A 22,275-nucleotide genomic window follows, 5' to 3' on the forward strand; every position below is an offset into this window, starting at 1 on the left:
TTTGTTGGTAGACTTTTGATGACCTCTTCTATTTCATTGCTTGAAATTGATTTATTTAAGTTGTGTATATCCTCCTCGTTCAGTTTAGGTAATTCATGTGTCTCTAGAAACTTGTTGTCTTTGAGGTTTTCTGTTTTCTTGGAGTATAGATTTTCAAAATAGCTTCTAATTATGTTTTGTATTTCACTCGTGTCTATTGTGATATTTCCTTGTTCATTCCGAATTTTAGTAATTTGAGTTTTCTCTCTCTTTCTCTTTGTTAGTGTTGTTAAGGGTTTATCAATTTTGTTTATTTTTTCAAAGAACCAACTATTTATTTTGTTAATTTTTTCAATTGTTTCTTTTGTTTCAATTTCGTTGATTTCAGCACTGATTTTTACTATTTCCTGTCTTCTACTACTTTTGGTGTTTGTCTGCTCTTTTTTTTTCTAGGGCTTTGAGCTGTAGTGTTAAGTCATTTATTTGTTGATTTCTACTTCTTTTGTTGAATGCGCCCAATGAAATAAATCTTCCTCTAAGTACTGCTTTCATAATGTCCCAGAGATTTTGATATGATGTGGCTTTATTCTCATTTACTTCTAAGAATTTTTTTATTTCCCTCCTGATGTCTTCTGTTATCCATTCATCATATAATAGCATATTATTTAATCTCCAGGTATTGGAGAAGTTTCTGTTTTTTATTCTGTCATTTACTTCTAATTTCAATCCATTATGATCTGATAGAATACAAGGTAGTATCTCTATCTTCTTCTATTTGCTAACAGTAGCTTTGTGGCATAAAATATGGTCTATTTTAGCGAAGGATTCATGTGCTGCTGAGAAGAAAGTGTATTCGTTCTTTGTTGGATGGTATATTCTATATATGTTGGTTAAGTCTTAATTGTTGATTGTGTTATTGAGATCTATTGTTTCTTTATTCAATTTTTGTTTGGAAGATGAAGATCTATCCAGTGATGAGAGAGGTGTGTTAAAATCACCTAGTATTATTGTGTTGTGGTCTATTGGATTTCTGGAATTGAGAAGAATTTGTTTGACGTACATGTATGAGCCAATGTTTGGGACATAGATATTTGTGATTGTTATGTCTTGCTGATTTATGCTTCCCTTAAGCAGTATGTAATGTCCTTCTTTATCCCTTCTGACTTGTTTTGGCTTGAAGTTCACATTATCTGAAATGATGATGGATACCCCAGCTTTTTTGCTGAGTCCATGTGCATGGTATATTTTTTCCCTTCCTTTCACCTTTAGTGTGTTGGTATCTCTTTCTATGAGATGAGTCTCTTGCAGGCAGCATATTGTTGGAATTTTTTCTTTTTAATCCAATCTGCCAGTCTATGTCTTTTGATTGATGAGTTCAGGCCATTAACATTCAGGATTATTATTGTGATATGATTTGTATTCACAGTCATTTTACTCATTTTTGTTTTTTGACATGATTTGGTTTCTCCTTTTTTTGGCTATTCCTTTAGGCTAGTTCCTCCCATTGCTGATTTGCATCATTGTTTTTCATCTCTTCCTCATGGAATATTTTGCTGAGAATGTTCTGTAATGCTGGCTTTCTTTTTGTAAATTCTTTTAGCTTTTGTTTATCATGGAAGGATTTTATTTCATTGTCAAATCTGAAAGTAAGTTTTGCTGGGCATAAGATTCTTGGTTGGCATCCATTTTCTTTCAGGGCTTGGTAAATGTTGTTCCAGACCCTTCTAGCTTTTAGGGTCTGGATTGAAAAATCTGCTGATATTCTTATTGGTTTCCCCCTGAATGTAATTTGATTCTTTTGTCTTGCAGCCTTTAAAATTCTTTGAAATTTATTTTTATGTTAGGTATTTTCATAATAATGTGCCTTGGTGTGGGTCTGTTGTAATTTTGTATATTTGGAGTCCTGTAAGCCTCTTGTACCTGGTTTTCCATTTCATTCTTCAGATTTCAGAAATTTTCTGATATTATTTCATTGAATAGATTTTTCATTCCTTTGGTTTGTTTCTCTAAGCCTTCCTTAATCCCAATAATTCTTAAATTTGGCCTTTTCATGATATCCCATAATTCTTGTAGATTCTGTTCATGATTTCTTACCATCTTCTCTGTTTCGTCAATTTTGTTTTCAAGATTAAATATTTTGTCTTCAATGTCTGAGGTTCTGTCTTCCAGGTGTTCTATCCTCTTGGTTATGCTTTCTATGGAGTTTTTAACTTGGTTTATTGTTTCCTTCATTTCAAGGATTTCTGTTTATTTGTTTTTTTTTTTTTTCAGTATCTCTAACTCTTTATGAAATGATCTTTTACTTCTCATATTTGCTCTTTTAACTGTTGATTGGTGCGATCATTTAATACCTGCATTTGCTCTTTCATCTCTTCCTCAATGCCTGCATTTGCTCTTTCATCTCCTCATTTGCTTCCCTGATTGTTTTAATTATGTACATTCTGAACTCCCTTTCTGACATTTCTTCTGCTGTGCTGTCATTGGGTTTTATTGATATAGTATCTAGGTTTGTTTGGGACATTTTCTTCCCTTGTTTTCTCATATTGGTCAGATATCAGTGGGACTCTGAGATATTGCAGATTTCCTCTATTGGTTTATAGTGTCCCTGTAGATTTCCAGTATATCACCTCCCAGCCTTCAGTAGCCTGAAGTCTTGGGGTAACTTGATAATGCAGTGCTTTCGAAGAAAGCTGCCCCTAGCCCGCTACTGGGTCCAGGGCTGGGGGCTGGTTCTGCGTGGAAATCCTCTCACTGGGTGGTTCTGCTCCTAGAAGCTGGTTATAGACAGGGCGTGCCCCTGCCTGAGGGAGCCAGGCTGCTTGGGGAAAGCCTCTCCCTGTCCTGCCTTGGTCCCAGAAGCCGCCTGAGGGCCCTGTCCCGCCGCTGGGCTCAGGACTTGGGGTTGGCTCTGTGCGGAAAAGCTCTCACTGGGCGAGCCTGCTCCAAGAAGCTGACTGTGGATTGACTCTGCCACCGGAGAGAGCAGGGCTGCTTGGGGAAGGCTCTCTCTGCCCTGCCTTGCTCCGAGAAGCTGCCCCCGTCCGGGCCTGCCGCCTGAGCTTCACCCGGTGGGAGAGACTCACCCCGCAGCTCTGTGTTGGTCTGAGTCTCTCAATACCTACCTTTCTTGAATTCTGAGTTCTGGAGCGACAGGAGATGCAGTCATCCCCTAGTCCACCATCTTGGATCTCCTAATGTTTCATATTTCATTGACCCTTAGTAATTTTATACATATTTATGGGGAATAAAATGACATTCCCATAGATGTATACTGTGTGCAATGATCAGATAAGAGTGATTGACACACATCTGTCACCTCAGACATTATGTTGGAAATATCCAAAACACTTTCTACTACTATTTTGAAATATTCAATTGTTATTGACTATAGTTATCCTACTGTGCTATAGAATTAGAATTTATTCCTCCTATCCAAGTGTGCACTTGTTCCCATTAACCATTCTCTGTCCCTCCCTTCCTTTTCGTACCCTTCCCATGCTGGTAGCCTGTTTACTACTTTGAGATAAACTTTTTAGCTTCCACATGTAAGTAAGAACTTGAGGTATTTGTCTTACTTTGCCTGGCTCATTTTACTTGTCTTAATATCCTCCAGTTCATTCCATCCTTGTTAACAATGATCTTCTTGCATGTCTCCTGGTTCACATGTAAACAATGCTGGAAAATGCATTTTTAGAAGTGTGATGTTAAAAAAAAAAAAGAAGAAGTGTGATGTTTGTGTCAAAATGAATGTATGTTTTTAATTTTTCTAGATCTTGCTCAGTTTTTTTCTGAACTAGCTCAACAGTGCACCCTCTTGAACACTGTATAAATTTCAATGTCCTTCTCCTTCTTTTTTCCTTCCCTCCATCTTATTCCTCCCCATCCTCTTAGTCCCTTTCCATTCTTTTTCTCTCTTGCTCAAAGTTTAATACTGAGGTCTTTGATTTTTTCACATCTAACGTTATCTCATTCCACTTTGCATTTTCTTCATTCGTTAGTAGAGTTAAGCATCTTCTTATGTGCAGTGGCCCTTTTGAGTTTCCTCTTCTATTTGTATTCTTTGTTCATTTTTCTAATAAATAATTTGGCTTATTCTTTTTAGTTCTATCATTAGTTTTGGGGTTTCTTTTTTTTTTTTTTTTTTTTTTCATTAACCAACCAAAATAACTTTAGAATGTATTTTTTAAAATAGTAGTGGTTCTAGTACATTATAGCACAAAGTATCCATATGGATCTATTTTTAGAATATGAATGTTTAAGTATTATGACAGATTTATAAAAGAACCTTCTATATATGTTATATAGTCATGGATCCCAAATTATCCAAACATGCAACTTAATGATACTAACATTATGTTTTGTTTCCACATTTCTTGTAATGAATCTGCCTTTATTTTTTCTACAAATATTTATTTACAAATATTTATATCTTCCAAAGTCACTCAAAAATATTTATTCCTTGTCTTTTTTTCTAGAGATATAAAGATACAAAAGGTATCTCTCTTTATAGAGATATAAAGATACAAAAGGTTAGAAATTTCCATTCTAGCGGGAGTCATTGTCTATTACTAACCAGATGACATGGTGCATTTGTAGCAGTATAAAATACTTATATTCCTGTTTTGTGCAGAGTTCTATATTAACTAGATTGCTTTGGCTACTCTGGCTTCATCCCAGGAAGCGTTATATTGGTATCTTTGATTATCATATTTGTAGGTAAAAATGCTTCTTTATAATTATATAGTAGGGAAGTGAAATATAGCTACTGAGTACTTTTTACATAATAGAATAAAAGTCCCTAACCTCCAGCCCCACCTGTATCATCACTTTTTTGTTTCCTGTCTAGAAACACTGGCAGCTATTTTTATTCTTGGTTAATCACATACATGGTACAAGAAGTCATATACCCAATGATTCAAAAATTCTGGAAAACAACCTTGAGAAACATATCACAACTAATTATTACAGAGAAAAGTTTGCTATTCCTTCATTTAATCACTTTAATCTTCATAATGAAATAAAAGAAGATTTGAATTAAACTCACATTCTTATTACCATTTGGCAGGTTAAGAGCAGAAAGAGTGATGTGCATGATGGGATGTTTCCTTAACCCTTCAGAGAACTACTGAATGTAGCTCCAACCCAATGATATATGGAAAAGGAAATTGAAAATGTGATTATCTGCCTAAAAGTGAGGGCCATCCATTAGTGCATTTTCAGCAGTTAATCAACTAGCTGTAAAAACGAACATGGCATGTCTGCCTAGGGAAAAGGAAAAAACCTGATAAGTTTGCCAGACTTGGTGGTGTCTGAATTGTTATTAGAGCTCTCCTCCCTGAGGCTTCACAATCTATTTAATAACAAATCAATCTAATCTGGTTTTGCATAGATTTTTTCACTCTGCTATTATGTTACTCCACAATTAAATGGGGAGAAAAAAAAAAACTCTATAACTGAAGAAGCGAAAACCTCTAGACAGATTTTGAAAGCTTAAAAAAAAATCTTAGATTAAAAACTACACATTTTAACTACCATCAAACAGTTTTGATATACTGTGGTCTGTGTTAAAGGACTGCCTGTAATCTAAGGATGGGGTATGGGGTTTATGTGTGCATTTATTTATTGTAGCCATTTTTTAATTGGAGAAGAACAAATAATAGCCAATTATTTTAGAATTCTATGAGATATAGTAGTTGCTGCAATCTAAGTTAATTGTAGGTTGACGTGCCCAGCTTTAGTTACATTATCAAGAATGATGCTATCTGAACCACAGAAAAAATTGAAGTAAAATTACCAAACATAATACAATTACTGGTGCTTAAGAAGTATATCTATTTTCTGAGAAGCATTAGCAATACTTTTCAGTAAAAACTTTTTTTAAAATAATAAGTGAAACAGTATTATATTTCTTACAAATGTAAATACAAAGGGAGAAAGTATATTATTGAATAAAATAGCACAATTTAAAAAGATACACAGAAAAACAATTGACTTATATATTAATTTCTTATTCTTTCAAAGTTGCTATAATCTTGTTTCAGGACCTTTTTGTTTATTCTTCTTGATGTTCTACATAAATAATTATGTCATCTGAAACAAAAAGAATGAGTCAAGGAGTTGAAATCTTGTGTGGCTGCACAGTGAAATAATAATCTAAACAAATGGTCATGGCTGTTAAAATGACCAGCTAACGTAGTGGTATAAAGTTTACAATGAGTGTATCAGCTGATTCACTGAATTCACTAATCTATCTTATGTTGACATCACAAAAAATGGAGACAACCAGAAACTAATGATCTTCAAATTTAATGCAATGGAAAGTACATAATATCACCTATGATGTATTCTTGCCAAAAAATTTCTCAAGCACCTAGATATTAATGCTAGTTTATGGGAAATATAGGAAACAGAGGAACATGTCAGATGACAGTATGTGAATGCATGAATTAGATTCAGGCTTCCAGGAATTCTACAATGCAAATGAAATAATTTTAAATAGGAAAAGAAGCATGGGGAAGCACAAAATTATACATTAAGAGATTTTTAGAGACAAATCAACCATTTACAACAGGTGGACCTTGTTTTGGTCCTAGTTCAAGCAAACTGTTTTTAAAAATTGAAACAGAAAACTTGAATATTGACTAGGTATTAATTGGTATCAAGAATTTTTTGTTGATTTTTTTTGGTATGATAATGCTATTCTGGTTATGTTCTTTTTAAAGATTCTATATTTAGAAATGCATTTAAAGTGTTTATTACTGAAGTGACAACATGTCTGAGTTTGCTTCAAACTAATCTAGTATGTAAAGAAAATCACTGATGGAGGTGTAGATGAGTAAGTTTCATCACATGGTCACTTTTGTTAAAGCTGGATAATGAATACATAAAAATTCATTATACTGCTTTCTATTGTTTGTTTTAAGTGTTACATAACAATATGTAACATAACATGTCAGGTGATTTAGTTCAGTATTCTGATTGAAATTTATGTTTTAAAAATTAAAGATGATAAGCGGAGGATGAGACATAATGAGGGGTGGGAGGGGGACAAGAATAGAGGAAGGAGGGACTGTATAGAAGGATAAGAGGGGTGGGGGAGAAGAAAAAAATAACAAAATGAATCAAAAACTATTACCCTAGGTAAATGTATGATTACACAAATGGTATGCCTCTACTTCATGTACAAACAGAGAAACAAGATGTATACCATTTGTTTACACTAAAAATGGATTTTAAAAAATTAAAGCTGATTTATTTTATTTTCATAAATGTACTATTGCTGTCTTTCTTAAAATTGTAGGTTTTTAAAAATTTAAAATCTGATGTTTTTTTCAAAATATTAAATAAAACCATTCATTAGCCCTAATTTTTAAATTGTATAGATCATGAATTTACACAATATGTTCCAAATCCTCCATGATACCTTTCCCATTAATACCACTGCCTCATTAGGGCAACGAATGGGGAAGTGGGGAAAAGGGGAAATGAGCAACCTTCTCTGTCATATTGTGAACTCTTCTCCTCTGGATTCATATTTCTAACAAGAGGAATGCTGAACATTAAACTTAGAAATTGAAGAGAGTTCTGAACAACCAATCACCTTGTCAATTTGCTGTGGAGGGTACTGTTCATTCACTGGACAGTGTTTATAAACTGCCCCCCTACCACTATATTTCAATACTGTTTTCAGAGACCTGTTTTATAAGACTTTCCCTTGATCTTTCATTATCATTGTCATCATCCTATCTGTTCTTTCTAAAAAGCTTTTTTCTGTTCATTCCCCAATTTTGTAGTTTGAAATCCTGCACATTTGGTGGAGGGTTGCAGGGTGCAGTAAAGAAGAGAAGGAAACAAGGGTGGGTAAGTGTATATGGGACAAATTAGGTATCAATGAGTTTTTTAGGAGGGATCTAAAACATTCTAAAACCACTTTCCTAGCTTTCAGATGCCTACACAGAAATGCAGCATATGTTTTCCCAAATATTGACTGTATCCTTATGGATCTGTTCTTTTTTGTGGACAGTTATTGATGATCCTGGATCTATACTCTATTCCTCATGTGAATTCACTCCTTCTTTGGCACTAAAACAGCTTCTTATGGTGCTTTTCTCTGAATAAAGAGCTGAAAATGCTGTTATAATGAGAAACAGGGTTTTTTTTTTTTTTCCAAAAAACAAAGCAGAAATTTAAGAAATACATTGTATTCTTTTTGTTTTCATAATTGGAATAAATTTTTCCTAAAAATTAACTATTTATAAAAATTAAAAATAAATCCTTATTCTGGGTAATCAATGACAGAAAATATCATTCTTTAGGTACACACTAAATTTGATAGTATTGATATGAGTACCAAAGAATTGCATGTAAATAAGTCATATACTCCTGCATATCTACATTGAGTAAATGATCCAGGGAAAATGTTTAATCAAAAATTTAGACTTAGAACATCATCTATAAGTGGTAGAAAAATTCCTGTATGTGAATTTTGTGACTGGGTCTTCTCTGTTAAAAAGTGAGAGTGTTTCCTCTGTTCAATTTCAAGCCTTTAACTAGTAAACAAATGTCTTATCTACCAAGGGCCATTTAAATTATCAAATAAATTATGTGAAAGTTCAACAAAATTTTTAGGTTTAAAATTCCTTTTAAAAATAATTTTTTCCATAGAGTTGTCAAAGCTTTTAAATCCTAAATAATGTGCAAAATGAAATTGCATGTATCATATCATAAACCAAACTATTTATAATTATGAATTTGAAGGGGGTTTGGATGCTGGGGTCTGTCTTATTGTAGATCTTATACAGCTTAGTCCTATGTTAGTGCTCTGCTCAATCTCATGGAGAACAAGTAGAAAAATCAGGACCTTTTCTTTCTCCTCACCAGCTTCAGCTTTATTTAAAATTATAATATTTAAATTGTTTTATTCAATTCTAAAAGAAAAGAGTATATGTGTTCCCTTTCTTTATTTTATATTTTAAATTTTTTTCCCTTTCAGTTTCTTCATCTTTGGACAGTTCTAGAAGAATAGAAATGAGAAAGACAGTAGCATTTTGGCAGACCCTGGACATGTATAATTCCCAGTCGTTTTCACTCTTTCAAACGTCAAGCGAGATGTTAGAAAACCCTCGTTATCTGACTTCTACTTTGGCTAGTCAGAATACCTGTTGTGGAGTGGGCCTCAGCAGAAGTCATGCTTCCTGTGTAATTTATGGGGTTGCTACAGGGCATGTTTGTCTCATTTTTGTCTAGTACTACATTCTCTTTGATCTTCCTCTTCCCATATGGTCTTCTGAATCTTTTATTCATGAATTCTAAGTACTGACACAAAATGCTTTTGTCAAAGAATATTTAACATCTTCTGAGATGTATTTACTTCTAGTCCCTATGAAGGTTACTCCATGTGTATTTCCTGTTCCCTTAATGTTTTCACTGTGCATCAAATAAGCAGTTTTCCTTTAGGAGACAGGTCATAATGTTATTTATTTACATCTTAACTTTCCTGGAATGCATTGTAGACAGGTGTTATAGGAGTTCAAGAATATAGTGGAGTCACACCAAGGAAAGGTGAAATGAAAAAATCATAAAAACAAATTAGGGAAAGGAATAAACCAAAAATACTCACCTAACGGATGCTTATGCATCTTACTCAAGCTTGCTAGCAACCAATGGAAACCAAGATTATACCTGTGTACCATACTTTGCTGTCCCTGTTGCTCATGATTTCTTTAAAGACTAAAATCATAAAAGCAGATCCTGAGAGAATGGTCAAGTTTTTCAGGTAACGTGTCATAGAGAGAGAGAGATGTGTATCAGACATGACCCTTGACCTTTCCAGCAATCCATGCATTCAGATCTGCCTTCCTGCAGCTGTCCATTTGCTCACTCTGCTGTTCACACTCTTGACTGGGTTTGGAGTGGAGACGGATCAATGCAAATCCATATCTGCAGCAACTCAAGGCTTGTGTCCTGTTGCTGCTGGGTCAGCAGCTACTGTATCCTGTATGAAGGACATCATCTTTAATTCTTGTGCTCAGTCTTCTCTATAACCTCAGTATCACCCTCAGATCATATAAATAATTATGAAAAGAGACCCTTTGCCCTGCATCATTTGTTATGCCTCTCTTGGTTCAAATTATAAGTGTGAACCATTTTTAGGAGCAAAGTCATAATCCACACAAAAATAACTGAACTACAATTACAGTCCTTTTGTGTTTTCACTTTTCCTGGTGGCTGAGGTCTTGGAAATAGCCTTTGGAAGAAAGGGGAAGAATGGCTATCCAGATGAAAAGCCAGGCCGAATGAGTAAGAAGTCCTTTGCCAGGAAGACAGACATCAAGACAGCCTCTATCCAAACAGAAAATTGCCCAAGGTCTGATTGCATGGTAAAGAGAAACCCAGTCAGTAAAAAACCATGAATTTGGAGGAAGAGTTTTTGTTTTCATTAGAATTGTGAAAAGATTCCCAAAAATGCATTTAGATACCAAAAATAGCTTTCAGAGTATTATTGCCAAAAAATCCTTACTGCCTAGGCTGGTGCTCCTCAGAACCCTTTAAGGACAGTAAGGTGGTGGGTAGATAGATCCATTTACCTTCCAACTTCCTTCTTCTTCAACCAGGCAAAGCAGTTCGCCTTCATTGCCTGTTTTATCTATTGACCTTTGTGTTTCAGATTTGCCTACATAGTCTAGTAGAACGATAAGGAGCTATTCACACCTTTTTTGGGAAGAATAATCATGATATATATTTTTTAAATTTTGTCTACCTATTCTAGTTGTTCTGACAGTCAATCTCTGATATAAAGGATTTCTTAGTCAATCCTTGTCTAATTAAAAACTGAGCTTTGTATTCCCCATAGGAAAAACAAAACTAGTTTAACATGATAGTTACCGATTGGTAGGTGATATGAGGTCTTGGAAGAAGGTTTATAGGCATTAGGGAGCCCTCTATTCCACCTCGGTCTTCCAGTCCCCACTTCTTACCATGCCAATTAATTATTAATATTAAATGAGCCCATGGCATTCTTGTTGAGGGCCAGGGTAAGGAGAAATTGCACTGACTGATTTAATTAAATAGAGTATTTTCTGAGAATATTGAGAATATTCCTGTTATTACAGGAAGTGATGAAGTAAAGGTAAATTGTGTTAGACTGTTCACTTAATGGTATATAATATAGGTATAGTGTTACATGGCACCTGTATAAGCCATTCTGGAATTCCAGCAATTCTGAAAGAATTTCTAGACTATGTTCCTGCATGTTCTACCCCAAAAATAGCACTAAAAGTGTGAAGCAGCTTGGCGTGTGAAATAACCACAAGTACTAAGAAGCAACTAGAATGCAGGTTTGTGTAGGAAATGGTAAACAAGAAGCCAGGTGGTGGAAGGCCTTCTGTGCCATCCTAAGATGTTTGAATCTTTGCCACACTAAGATGTTTGCATTTTATTCTCTAAGATGTTATGTATTAGCAGCAAGAGAATGACAGTAGATTTGAGTCTTTGAAAAATCACTGTAGCAATAGCAGGAAGAGAGCCTGAAAAGATGAGAAATTAAAGCCAGGAAGAACAGTGAGGGGAAAGAGTGAAGGAATGATCCAGCCAGAATTCGAGAAGAGGGTGAAGGCCCAGCCTGTGTCAGTAGTAGTAGAGATGAATTCAAAGCATGTGTTTTTGAATGGTAGCCATTTGCCAGACACTGCCTTTGCTTCTGGCCACACATCTGTGAGCAGAGTAGTCTTTGATGCCCTTGGGGAGCTTACACACTGGTAGAGAGAACAAACAGTAAAGTGATTCCTGCTCTTCAGTTTAAATGACCAGGGGGTAATGACTGAAGAGGAAAGAGAGGAATCACTTTGGGGAGAAGAATCTTAATGTGCCAAATATGGTGTGTGTTGTATATCCAATATGCAGTTGGAAATACATTCTGCTGTTGAGGAATGAGGTTTGGGCTCATTCACATTACCCATTTGTGTTTGTTAGTTTTATGATAATGCCAATGAATATTTTAAGTTGCAAACAGAATTCTCTTGCCTTGCATAAGCAGGTATTGGGTGTCAACTCATAGAATCTCTAGGAAGGCCCAAGAGCCAGATTCTGAGTCTGGGTGTCCAGGAACTATGTCCACTGCAAATGCTCAGCACACCACTATCTTTTCATGTGGCCTCTGTGGAACCTTGCTCTCTGGCTCCTGGGGAGTGTGTGTAGGCAAGTTTCCTGACTCATAAGACTGCAATAAGAATAAGGAAGATTTTCAAACACACTGTACAGATGTAAATGTCCATTTGTATCTGTGAGTGAAAAAGAATTTCACAAGTGTGTGGAATTTTACAGTACTTACTACATTATGACAAATGCATAATGCCTTCCCTAAAACTAATATTTTTAAATTAAAATGAATTGCTTCGATTTGTTAATTGACTAATTTTTGTGATTCATTGTCTGACCAGACAGTCCCAAACTTGTGAATAGATTTCATTCTAAAGGGTTGTTGATAATTATTAGGAATTATGAGTATATCTTCCCATAGAAAAAAAGTTATCATGGATGATCAGTACTTGTATTTTTAAATGTGCTCCACATTCCAGTGGAAGCTCCTAGAGCACAAGCTGCTTGGCATCTTCAGGAGAGAAGTAAAAGGGACCCAAGGTGGAATCACTTGTGGGCACAGTGCCTGAACACACATTGTAGATATTCAATATAAGTTGGGGAAGTATTTCTAGGAATAGATGTTTTGAGAGAAAGGGTAAAAAAAAAAAAAAAAAAAAAAAAGAGGAGGAAATAAGCCTGAATTCCTGACTCAAAGCTCTGCTGGTTCTAACATGGATCTGCTTCTAATTGTTCCCAAAAAAAAAAAAAAAAAGTGGGTTGCATTCAGTGACTTAAAATAACATTTTAAAATTCTATGTATTTATTCTCCAATCCCTGAATCCCAGAGCAGTGAACAATTTGAGAATCGTTTAAAGTAAGTAGTTCAAAAGGGAAATAGACTGTTCTGAATAACATATAATGAGCAGTTATTACACAGCATTGTAGAATTTCATGTGAAGGTAATTGGGCAGAATTATATGCTCTTCAAAATATACCATGGAACTTTTTGCTTATTTTTAATCCTCATTATTAGTTTGTTTTTCTTAATGATTTGTAATCTTTTACCTTAAAAGGGGTATGGAAAATTAACTTTAACTGAAGCTTCTCATTTTTTTCACCTAGGAATATCTTATATTGTGGTGACCAAAAGCCTTTTCAATTTGTGTTGTAATAATGTATACATTAAGCTATTTATGTGTTCCAGGCAATATACAAAAACTTAATATAAAGAGGTGAGCAAAATAGCCACAGTCCCCGCTCAATTTGAGCAATTAGCCAGAATTATATTCTTTGACTTACAAATTCAAAGACAAAAAAAAATTTTTTTGGGGGGGATGCTGGGGATCGAACCCAGGGCCTTGTGCTTACAAGGCAAGCACTCTACCAACTGAGCTATCTCCCCAGCCCCCCCAAAAAATTTTTTAAAGGTATTTCATTAAAGTTCTGTAAGTTTCAAACTCAATAAACTTTCATGATAGTCCCAAAAACTTAACTTTAATGAGATTTCTGGGTGGCAGTTTGATGTACCATGTATTTGAATATTGACTTAAAGTACAATTGTTTTGAAAGGAACACAGTTGAATATCAGTCTTAGTGCTTAGAAAACTAGTTTAGATAATAGTTAAGTAACAAAAACAAATTCAAGAGAAATTGAAGTTGTACATTTTTTGGGCGGGGGGTGTACTGGGGAATTGAACCCAGGGTTCTCTACCATTGAGCTACATCCCCAGCCCCACTTCGTATATTTTGTATTTTATTTAGAGGCAGGATCTCACTGAATTGCTTAGTGCCTCGCTTTTGCTGAGGCTGGCTTTGAACTTTTGATTCTCCTGCCTCAGCCTTCAGAGCCACTGGGATTACAGGTATGCGCCACTGTGCCCTGCTGAGAACCACTTTTGAAGCCACAAGACAGTGGTGACCTACTCTCAGGAGCAAGACAAATATGCCATTACTGATATTTGACCAAATTTTCCTTTTCTTCACCCATCAGTCCCTTTTGAAATCAGTTAAGATTGCATCTGATAAAGGAACATCAGTGGAACTCTGGAGAAGATTAGCATTAACTGATTGACTCTATTCATGTGCCCCTGACTGTACAGTTCAAGGTCCTGAGATGTGAGCTGCTGTGCCTCTGATGAAAAAAAAGGCAAATCACACACAAAATTGAAGTTTAGGCCATTGTTACTGAATCTAGGGTTTTCAATCAGCAAGAGTTCCATTAACCCTTTAAATGACTTGGGGAAAATATCAAGGAGTTAATAAGAACTATGAAATAGAACTATAGCACTGAAAGAACTTTTCCCTTCATCTAATCAGTCTTTTGTTTTATAGAGTGAATCCTTAAGCCTAGAGGAACACATCTATTTTGTAAATTTAATAAGAATTTCAAAAATACTCGAGTGTTATGTTTGTTTGTTCTAATTTCAGGGGGAAAAATTTAAACAAATGTTTATAAAGAAATATATCCTCCTGGTCTTACCCCCATAGAAATAACCAATAGCATTTTGTTGCTTTAACTTTTGTAGACCTCTTTTTAAGCATATTGTACAACTATTCATGTGTAATGCAAAAATGGGATCATACCTTTTTTGCCATACAGGTTTAAGAACACACACTGGAATCAGACCATCCTGGGTTTGATCTTAGCATTTCTAGTTGCCATCATATGTTTTACCTGTAAAATAAAGATAATGATGTACCTCTTTACAAGATGGTTGTGAATAATTTAAAGATAACATATATGAAGTGGAGATGATATATTTGAAGTGCTTAATCTACTCAATAAATGCTTAATAATCCAGTCTATTGTTCCTGTATTCTAGTACACTGTCCCTCTCACACCATAATTTCCCTGATTGGGTCAGGACAGGGAGAAATAGAGAAGCACACCACAATGCTTTTATGTACAAACTTTTAAATACATATGCTATAAGCAAAGGAAAATACATAACTAAAATTTTATCTTGACTTATAAAATCTTATTTTTTATGTAAAGTTCTGCGATATACTTTAATTTTATAAGGCAACATTTGATTCAAAACTGACCCCCATTAACTTTTATGTTAATTGTAGTATCTGATGGTTTCCTTTGAAAATAAATAAAATAAATGAACTTCTTAATAGCCATTTGGGGTTCTTAAAATGTATATGTTGTATATAGAGTTTTCATGTTATCACAGAAATAATACAGTACATCATTTAAGTACCATGAATGTCATATGTAGTTGTGCTACTTTATTTTGTCTTATTCAAGAAAAATTTTGTATCACTTTATAATTTTAATAATTATAAATATTTTATAATATTTTTAACTTCCAAGTAAAAATAGTTTGTCTCAAATTGATGTGGAAGGTTAAGTACTTTTTAAAAAATTAACTTACTTAGAAGAGGAATTTTACATTTTTATTTGAGGTTTTTATACTCTATATAATTGAACATGAAAATTTACATGTTTGTATGCTAATAAGTTCACAGTTAAATTTTATAACAAAGAAAATAAAGTTCCCATCTTTTCCTTCTTTTTCTCTAGCTCAACTGAGAAGTCATTTCCTTGGAGATCAACAGGTATGTTTTTTTTTTTATTGTTACAATAAAGTATTTTTATGTTTTACGCATACACACAAAAGCAGTTACTTAGCCTGCTCTTTAATTAATTATCTGCTGATAAAGTAAGCCAAGCAAATCCTTTGATAATGATAGTATTGAGCTACTTTGATTTGAAGTAGTAATTGTTAATATGCTTAAATGTAACATAATTGAATACATTTGTATATGTCAACTATAAAAAAGACTTGTATAGCAGTATTTTTAATATCAACCCTATCTCTAAAAATTTTCTTTTCCATCATAAGGAAACAGAGAGATGACTTTGGAAAATAGGATATTATATAATCTGAGCAAGTTGGCTAATCATTTTATATAAATCAGATCTTTCTTTTCATAGTATTTCTCATACTCAGAGAAAAGTTGCTTGAAATGTTCATTTTCTTTATGTAACTCCATATAGAATATCTAGAAACTTCTAATTTGTTAGTCTAAAAATAGTCTGGCAGGTTTTAACAAAGCTATCTTTTTGTATTTTCTTTTTATCTTAAATTCACCACATACAAAAAGATAAATTATCTCTATCACAAATATTTGATGTCTTATCAGTTTTCATTCAATAAGTGTTTATTGTTCATTCACATCACGTGCTGGTTACTATGTCAGACAGTGATGACTTGTGTTCCTCCCCCCACCCTTAAAGAGTAGACCTAGATATCTAAACACTTTGGCACTTTCTAAACAAGGCTTGAATTGAGGGAAACTTAGATCACCAAATGCCTAGTATCTCAGTTTATCTGCATTTGTTGTTTATAGTGTATTCAAGCACTCTGCTGTTTTACAGAGAAGTTAGTCCCGATATAGTGTTTATTCAAACTGTTGATGCATCAGAGACATGTGAAAAGCTGCCTAAGATTTACAAATAACAGTTTAGTACAAGGAAAGACAGACCATGAAATAATATATGGTTAACTGCCAAATAAGTATTATGTGGGGAACATTAGTAGAAATAGCTCACTTCTGAAATAGCTCTGCAGAGAAGATGGGCCTGGAGTACACCTGGCCTTCACAGGTGGCCAGACTGTGGAGAGGGCATTGTCACTGGACAGTAGACAATAGATGTGTCACATGGAAACTTTTTAAATTGGTTGGGGAGATGGTAAGAGGTGCAAAAGCTGATTGAGTCAGATTGTAGAAATTTTAAGTACCAAGGACCTTGACTTGGTGATTATAAGGAGACCCTGAAAATCTTTTAAGCAAAATTCATATAATTTAAGCATTCCTTGTGAGAAGCAGCAGAACTATGAACTGGAGGGAGGAAAAATGAGTGATAAGAAAGAACAGCTGAAAGCTTATTACAGAATTTGGTATGTGAGGCCATATGGAGTAGGTGTTTAGTTTGGAGTTGCATTTAGTTTGGAGTGGTAACCATGAGGTGTTGGGCTTAATCAGTTAGTGGTACCTTTGAAACAACTGGACGAATCAGAATACAGAGCCAATTTTAGGGGGTGCTCTAGATGTATGGATTTGAGCTAATGAAAGGAGAGCAATTGAAAGCATTCAGCAAGCATTTATAAATGTGATTATTAAAGAAAGCCCTTAACCAAAGGTGAAGAAAAACACTTCTATTAAACTAATTGTTCCATGCAGATTGATACATTATTATGTGGTTCAGACATGGGTCGAAGTGCTATGGGTAAGGGACAGCCGAGTTAGAGAGCAAGGCTGAAATTCAGAGTGTGTGTAGGAAGCTGCCACTTTTTCTCCTTGGGAGTTATTGAGAAAATGGTCTGAAATCCAACAGAGCCTGATAGAGAGAGTTAGATGAGATGCACACTCCACTGTGTCACAGTATGTAAGTTCATGACTGAGGACAGGCACAACATCTGCCCTGTTCAACAAAGTGTTCCAAGGGCCTTGTGAATGGTAGACCCTAGGCAGTTCACCCAGAGTGAATGAATATATGCATACATGAACACATAACAAATGCTGCTTCACCCCATCAGGAATATTTGTGTTATATTATCTTCACAACTAAATCCTATTCCCTTAGAAAATGGCCCTTTTTTTTTCTCTCTGCCTCAGTGCCTACAACACACCCAATCCTCTGCATGTATTAAAGAAATACTTGAAGTAAATATTTTAGTTTAGTAGCAAAATATATATTTTGGAAGAAATATACACAAAAAATTGTAAGTTTTTAAAACTCCCCAAGAAGTTTTTTTGGCTTTTAACTTGACTTACAATGCTCTTAACACTTTTACAGCCCAACATGACATTTACCATAATGTTGCACATCTTTTTTATTGTGTATTTGACACACATGATGTGAATTCAGTTTGTTTCCCTTATAGTTTCTTCTGTTTTTCTTTTTATATAATAACTTTATTGAGGTATAATTCACATACCATACTGTTACCATTTAAACTGAATACTTGTTTTTTAGTATGTTTACAGAGATGTGCATCCATTATCACTATAAATTTTAGAACATTTCCATTACTCTTAAAATAAACCACATACCAATTAGCAATCACCACCATTCTCTGCCCAAACCTCCCAGTCATAGGCAACCACAAATGTCTAACTTTATGGCTTTGCCTACTTTAGATATTTCTGGTAAATGGAATCAGACCACATGTGACCCTTCATTACTGGCTCCTTTCACTAATCATGATGTTTTCAGTATTCACTCCTATTATAACATGTATCAGCTTGTTGTTCCTTTTTATGGCTAAATAGTATGACGTTGGACAGGTATAATAAATTTTCCTTATCCATCAGTTGACAGACATTCAGGTTGTCTCCCCTTTGGACTATTACAAATAATGCTGCTATGAACATTCTTATATAAGTTCTGGACGTATGTTTTCATTTCTTCCAAGTACATATCTAACAGTCAAATTGCTGGTCAGATGATAACTCTGTTCAGTCTTTTAAGCAACCACCTGATTGTTTTTCCAGAGTGGCTGCATCATTTTACATTTCCACCAGTACAGTATAAGAGTTGTGATTTCTCTCCACATCTTCTCCAACACTTGTTATTATCTTTTTGATTACAGCCATCCTCGTGGGTGTGAAGTAGTGTCTCATTGTGGTTTTGATTTATATTTTCCTGATGGTAGCATGCCTTTTGTTTTTGGTTAATTTTTAGTTTCAGTTCTTCAAGCAGTGGTACAGGTCATAGAGCTTGTATTTTAACCTTATCAGCTGCCTTCACATCAACCTTTTTTTACTTTTTAAAAATAATTTTCCTCCTAATTCTAAATGTAATATGGACAGATTGATTCATCAAAAGATATTTGGAGGGCCGGGGATAAAGCTCAGTTGGTAGAGTGCTTCCCTCACATGTACAGGCCCTGGATTCAATCCTCAGCACCCAAAAAAAAAAAAAAAAGATACTTAAAAAATACAGAAAAGTATAAAAATTATATTCAACCTTATTACTTAGTCTTTCTATGCATATAAGTATGTTACACATTTTTAAGCAAACTTGTTACTATATATGCAGTACTTTGCTGTTTTTGCTGTCCTAAGTATCTACCTTTTAATATAAAACTCTTGTATGAGTTCACGTTTAATTCTGCATAATTTATTCCAGAAATATATCTTGAGCGCCTTCAACAACCAAATACACTTACAAAATTGGTGGGAAAATACCATAGAGGAAAATTATAAGTATGTACCATATTTATGTATATCCCTATTACTGGACTTTGGGGTTGTTTCTGCTTTTTTTCACTGTTATAGATAACTGTGGTAAACATCCCTGTATATAAAACTACTTTTATTTACCTCAGGCTAGATTTTTAGGAAGAAAATTATTTAAGGTATATCAATCTTGTTAAGGCTGTTGCTGTATGTAGTCAAGTTGCTTTCCCAAAATATTGTATTAATTTCCCCCCTTCCAGGTATATGAGATTGATACTGATAGTTCCTCATTAGTGTCATCATTTTTATCTCTGTCTAGAAAATGTAAAAGTATCCTATAGAGTTCCCTTTTCTGTTGGAGGGTTAGTGTTTGATAGATAGGAGTTCTTTGTAGCTCAAGAGCAACAGCTATGTCTATCAGTCAGGGTTTGGTTGGAAAAACAGAACCCATGCAAGGTAGTTCAATACAGGAATTTGATCAAGAGGATTTATAGATAGGACAGCTTGGGCAAGAAGTTCTGAGGGATTTAACAGGGTGATGAGGCACCCAAGAGATTATTGATGCCCAGGAACTACCACCATCTCTAGAGAGGGCAAAAGGGCAAGAGGTTTTGTTAGAGTCCTGGAGTTGCAGCAGAGTTGGGGGTGGGAGGGGGACAGGGGGAATTGTCCAGCATTAGCCAGAACCAGGAAGGAAATACAGTGCCAGCCAGAAAGGCTACCTAAAGTGGATCTGAAGAATCATCTGGCTTCTCCACAAAGCACTCCTTCTACCCACAGCAATCTGTGCACTAGCTTAGCAGAGCTAGAGAGGTCACGTTTAGGTTTTTAACTACCAAAAGTCAGGCAGGCACTGTGTATAATTATGTGTCTGGTTACAATATAGAGAAAATGAGCTTTGATTGTGAAGACATGTGATAGGGGCTGAAATATCTGGGGCTTGACATCCTTTCTACCCACTCATTGACTAAGCTGCAGTCATTTGACCACCATCTTCAGGGGATTTGTCATAGCAAAGTATCAACTATACTATTATGTGCTTAGTATTAGTCTTTAAATTAAAAATCACCTTTTTGTTTTAGTTGGGTTTTTTTCCTTTACTTTTCATTACTAGTCTATGTAGTATGCTTACTAATATATTAAAGATATAGAAAGATATATATTTATTATGTAAGCTTTAAATATATTTTAAATTAAATAGGTAGCAATCAAGTGTTATCTAAAACACTCTCCATAGCTGCCGGGAAATACAGCTTCAGGACTGCACCTGTCCTGACACAGCTGTGTCTGCAGTTGGCCCCTAGTAATTGCATATGCCCTTATTTTTCTCAGGGTACAATCTCCAGACCTAGGAGTTACATTTATCCTTCTTTTCTTTTGAGGGCAGGGGAGAAAGTATTATCTTCCAAACACAACAATCACAACTGTATTTCCTGATATTTTAACTGAATTGTTGTGTGTTTTTTTAAATTTGTCTGCTTTTCAGCCATACTTAATGGCATCTTAATTGTAACCATGACAATAAGCTATAGTTACAAGGGTATAAAAAGTGAAAATTGATTTTATGAATAAGAGTAAATCTGATTTCTTTCATGTTTCTTTTTCTAGTAGGTATAGATGTCCTTTCCAAGTTAGCTATTGGGATAAAATTACAGTTTTACTGCTACTTATTACTGTAAAACTTATTGTTGTGTGCATTCAGAGATAGAGAATGAAGTATGAAAATCCTCTCGGTATAAAATGCGGCAGTCCTACTTAGAATGAGCAAGGCTGGTTTAAATGTGAAAAATTATTAAATATTTAAGAGGTCTTTAGTTTACTCTGTCTTTGGCTAGCTTTTGACAAAAACCATGTCTTTATTCATTTTCTTGGTTTCCTAGGTAAGAAAGCACTACACAAAAGGAATTAGGATTGAAGGTCTGTTATTGTTCTCATTTTTCTTTATATTTTGGACATTCACTTGCAGACAGTTTCACCGCCTTTTCTCTCCCTTTTTTAAGGTTTTACAAATTTGATTTGAAAAGCTTAGCCTTTTAAAAGCCTTTCGGCAAGAAGGTGAATTGTTAGCAAGGTGCTGGTTTGATGCCTTCTGCCCAGGAGAGATCACTGCCTACTCAGGTGTCTTCAAGATGTTACATTCTGTTGAAATGCCGAAAACTGAGCTCAGCTGCTGAATTTTGGTTTTTAAAAAGCTAACTTACTGCAGCAGCATTTTCTGAGGAAGAACTTAGAATGCCTTAGGCAGAGAAGATTTCCATTTCTTTATAATTCACTTCAGGAGAATCTAGCTTGCTTGTTTTTTTGTGGATAGTTGTTTGGGTTTAGTCTGTACTAGAGATGGTAGGCTGTTTGAAAATAAAAAGCCAAAGTTTTTTCATTATGTGTGCTGAAAAGAGATAGTTCCTAACGAATGAGGAAGACCTGCCAGGTCTACCAAACATTTTTACTCTCTCAGGTCTTGTATTACTTGACACATTTGTGCTGCATCATTATCTTGCCTTTTGCCTTCTCTCTCCTCATTATTCTGCATTTTCTAGCTTACCAGTGTCACATATTTGCTTTCTAAAACATCATTGCACATCTTATTTTCTTTTATGAGGAGAAAAGTTGATTGTTTTGTTCCTCAACTTTTGTCTTTTCCTTGGCCTCTCATTTCTAATAACTTCATGTATTCTGCTGGAGCAGGAGTTCAGAGGGAATGTTCTCTTGTGCTCCCTTCTGTTTGTTTTATTGCTGTGTCGTTTTTCATTGTTCACTTCTTCATAGCTCTTAACATGTTATGTATTTGTATCATATCATAGTCTTTCGAAGTTTGAGGTGTCTTTTAAGAAAATATATAATGAAATAGAAAATGAGTATCAAAATCATTGAAAATATATACTAGAATAACAGGTAAGGAACTAAGGAAAGCAAGAATGCCAGGTCCATGCTTATAAAATCCTCCATGATGGAAAATACTATATGAAATACTCATGAAAAAGAAACCCTAGATTTAACACTTTCAAGAAAAGGAAAAAAAAAAAA

The 22,275-nt window shown here is 34.7% G+C and overlaps 1 protein-coding gene across 11 annotated transcripts in view; it reads left to right on the forward strand.

Moving 5' to 3' along the window:
* The window catches only part of PKP4 (plakophilin 4), a gene marked incomplete at its 3' end in the record, with an annotated part of 244,564 nt that overhangs the window by 146,913 nt on the left and 75,376 nt on the right, over window positions 1–22,275 (forward strand). For all 11 annotated transcript variants that reach the window (XM_079131753.1, XM_079131757.1, XM_079131756.1 and 8 more), the window contains one exon: window positions 15,587–15,621. In XM_079131753.1, coding sequence (XP_078987879.1) covers window positions 15,587–15,621 — 35 coding nt within the window. The remainder of the gene's footprint in view (window positions 1–15,586; window positions 15,622–22,275) is intronic.

Source organism: Sciurus vulgaris (genome assembly GCF_902686455.1).
Source record: "Sciurus vulgaris genome assembly, chromosome: 3".
Taxonomy (NCBI): domain Eukaryota; kingdom Metazoa; phylum Chordata; class Mammalia; order Rodentia; family Sciuridae; genus Sciurus; species Sciurus vulgaris.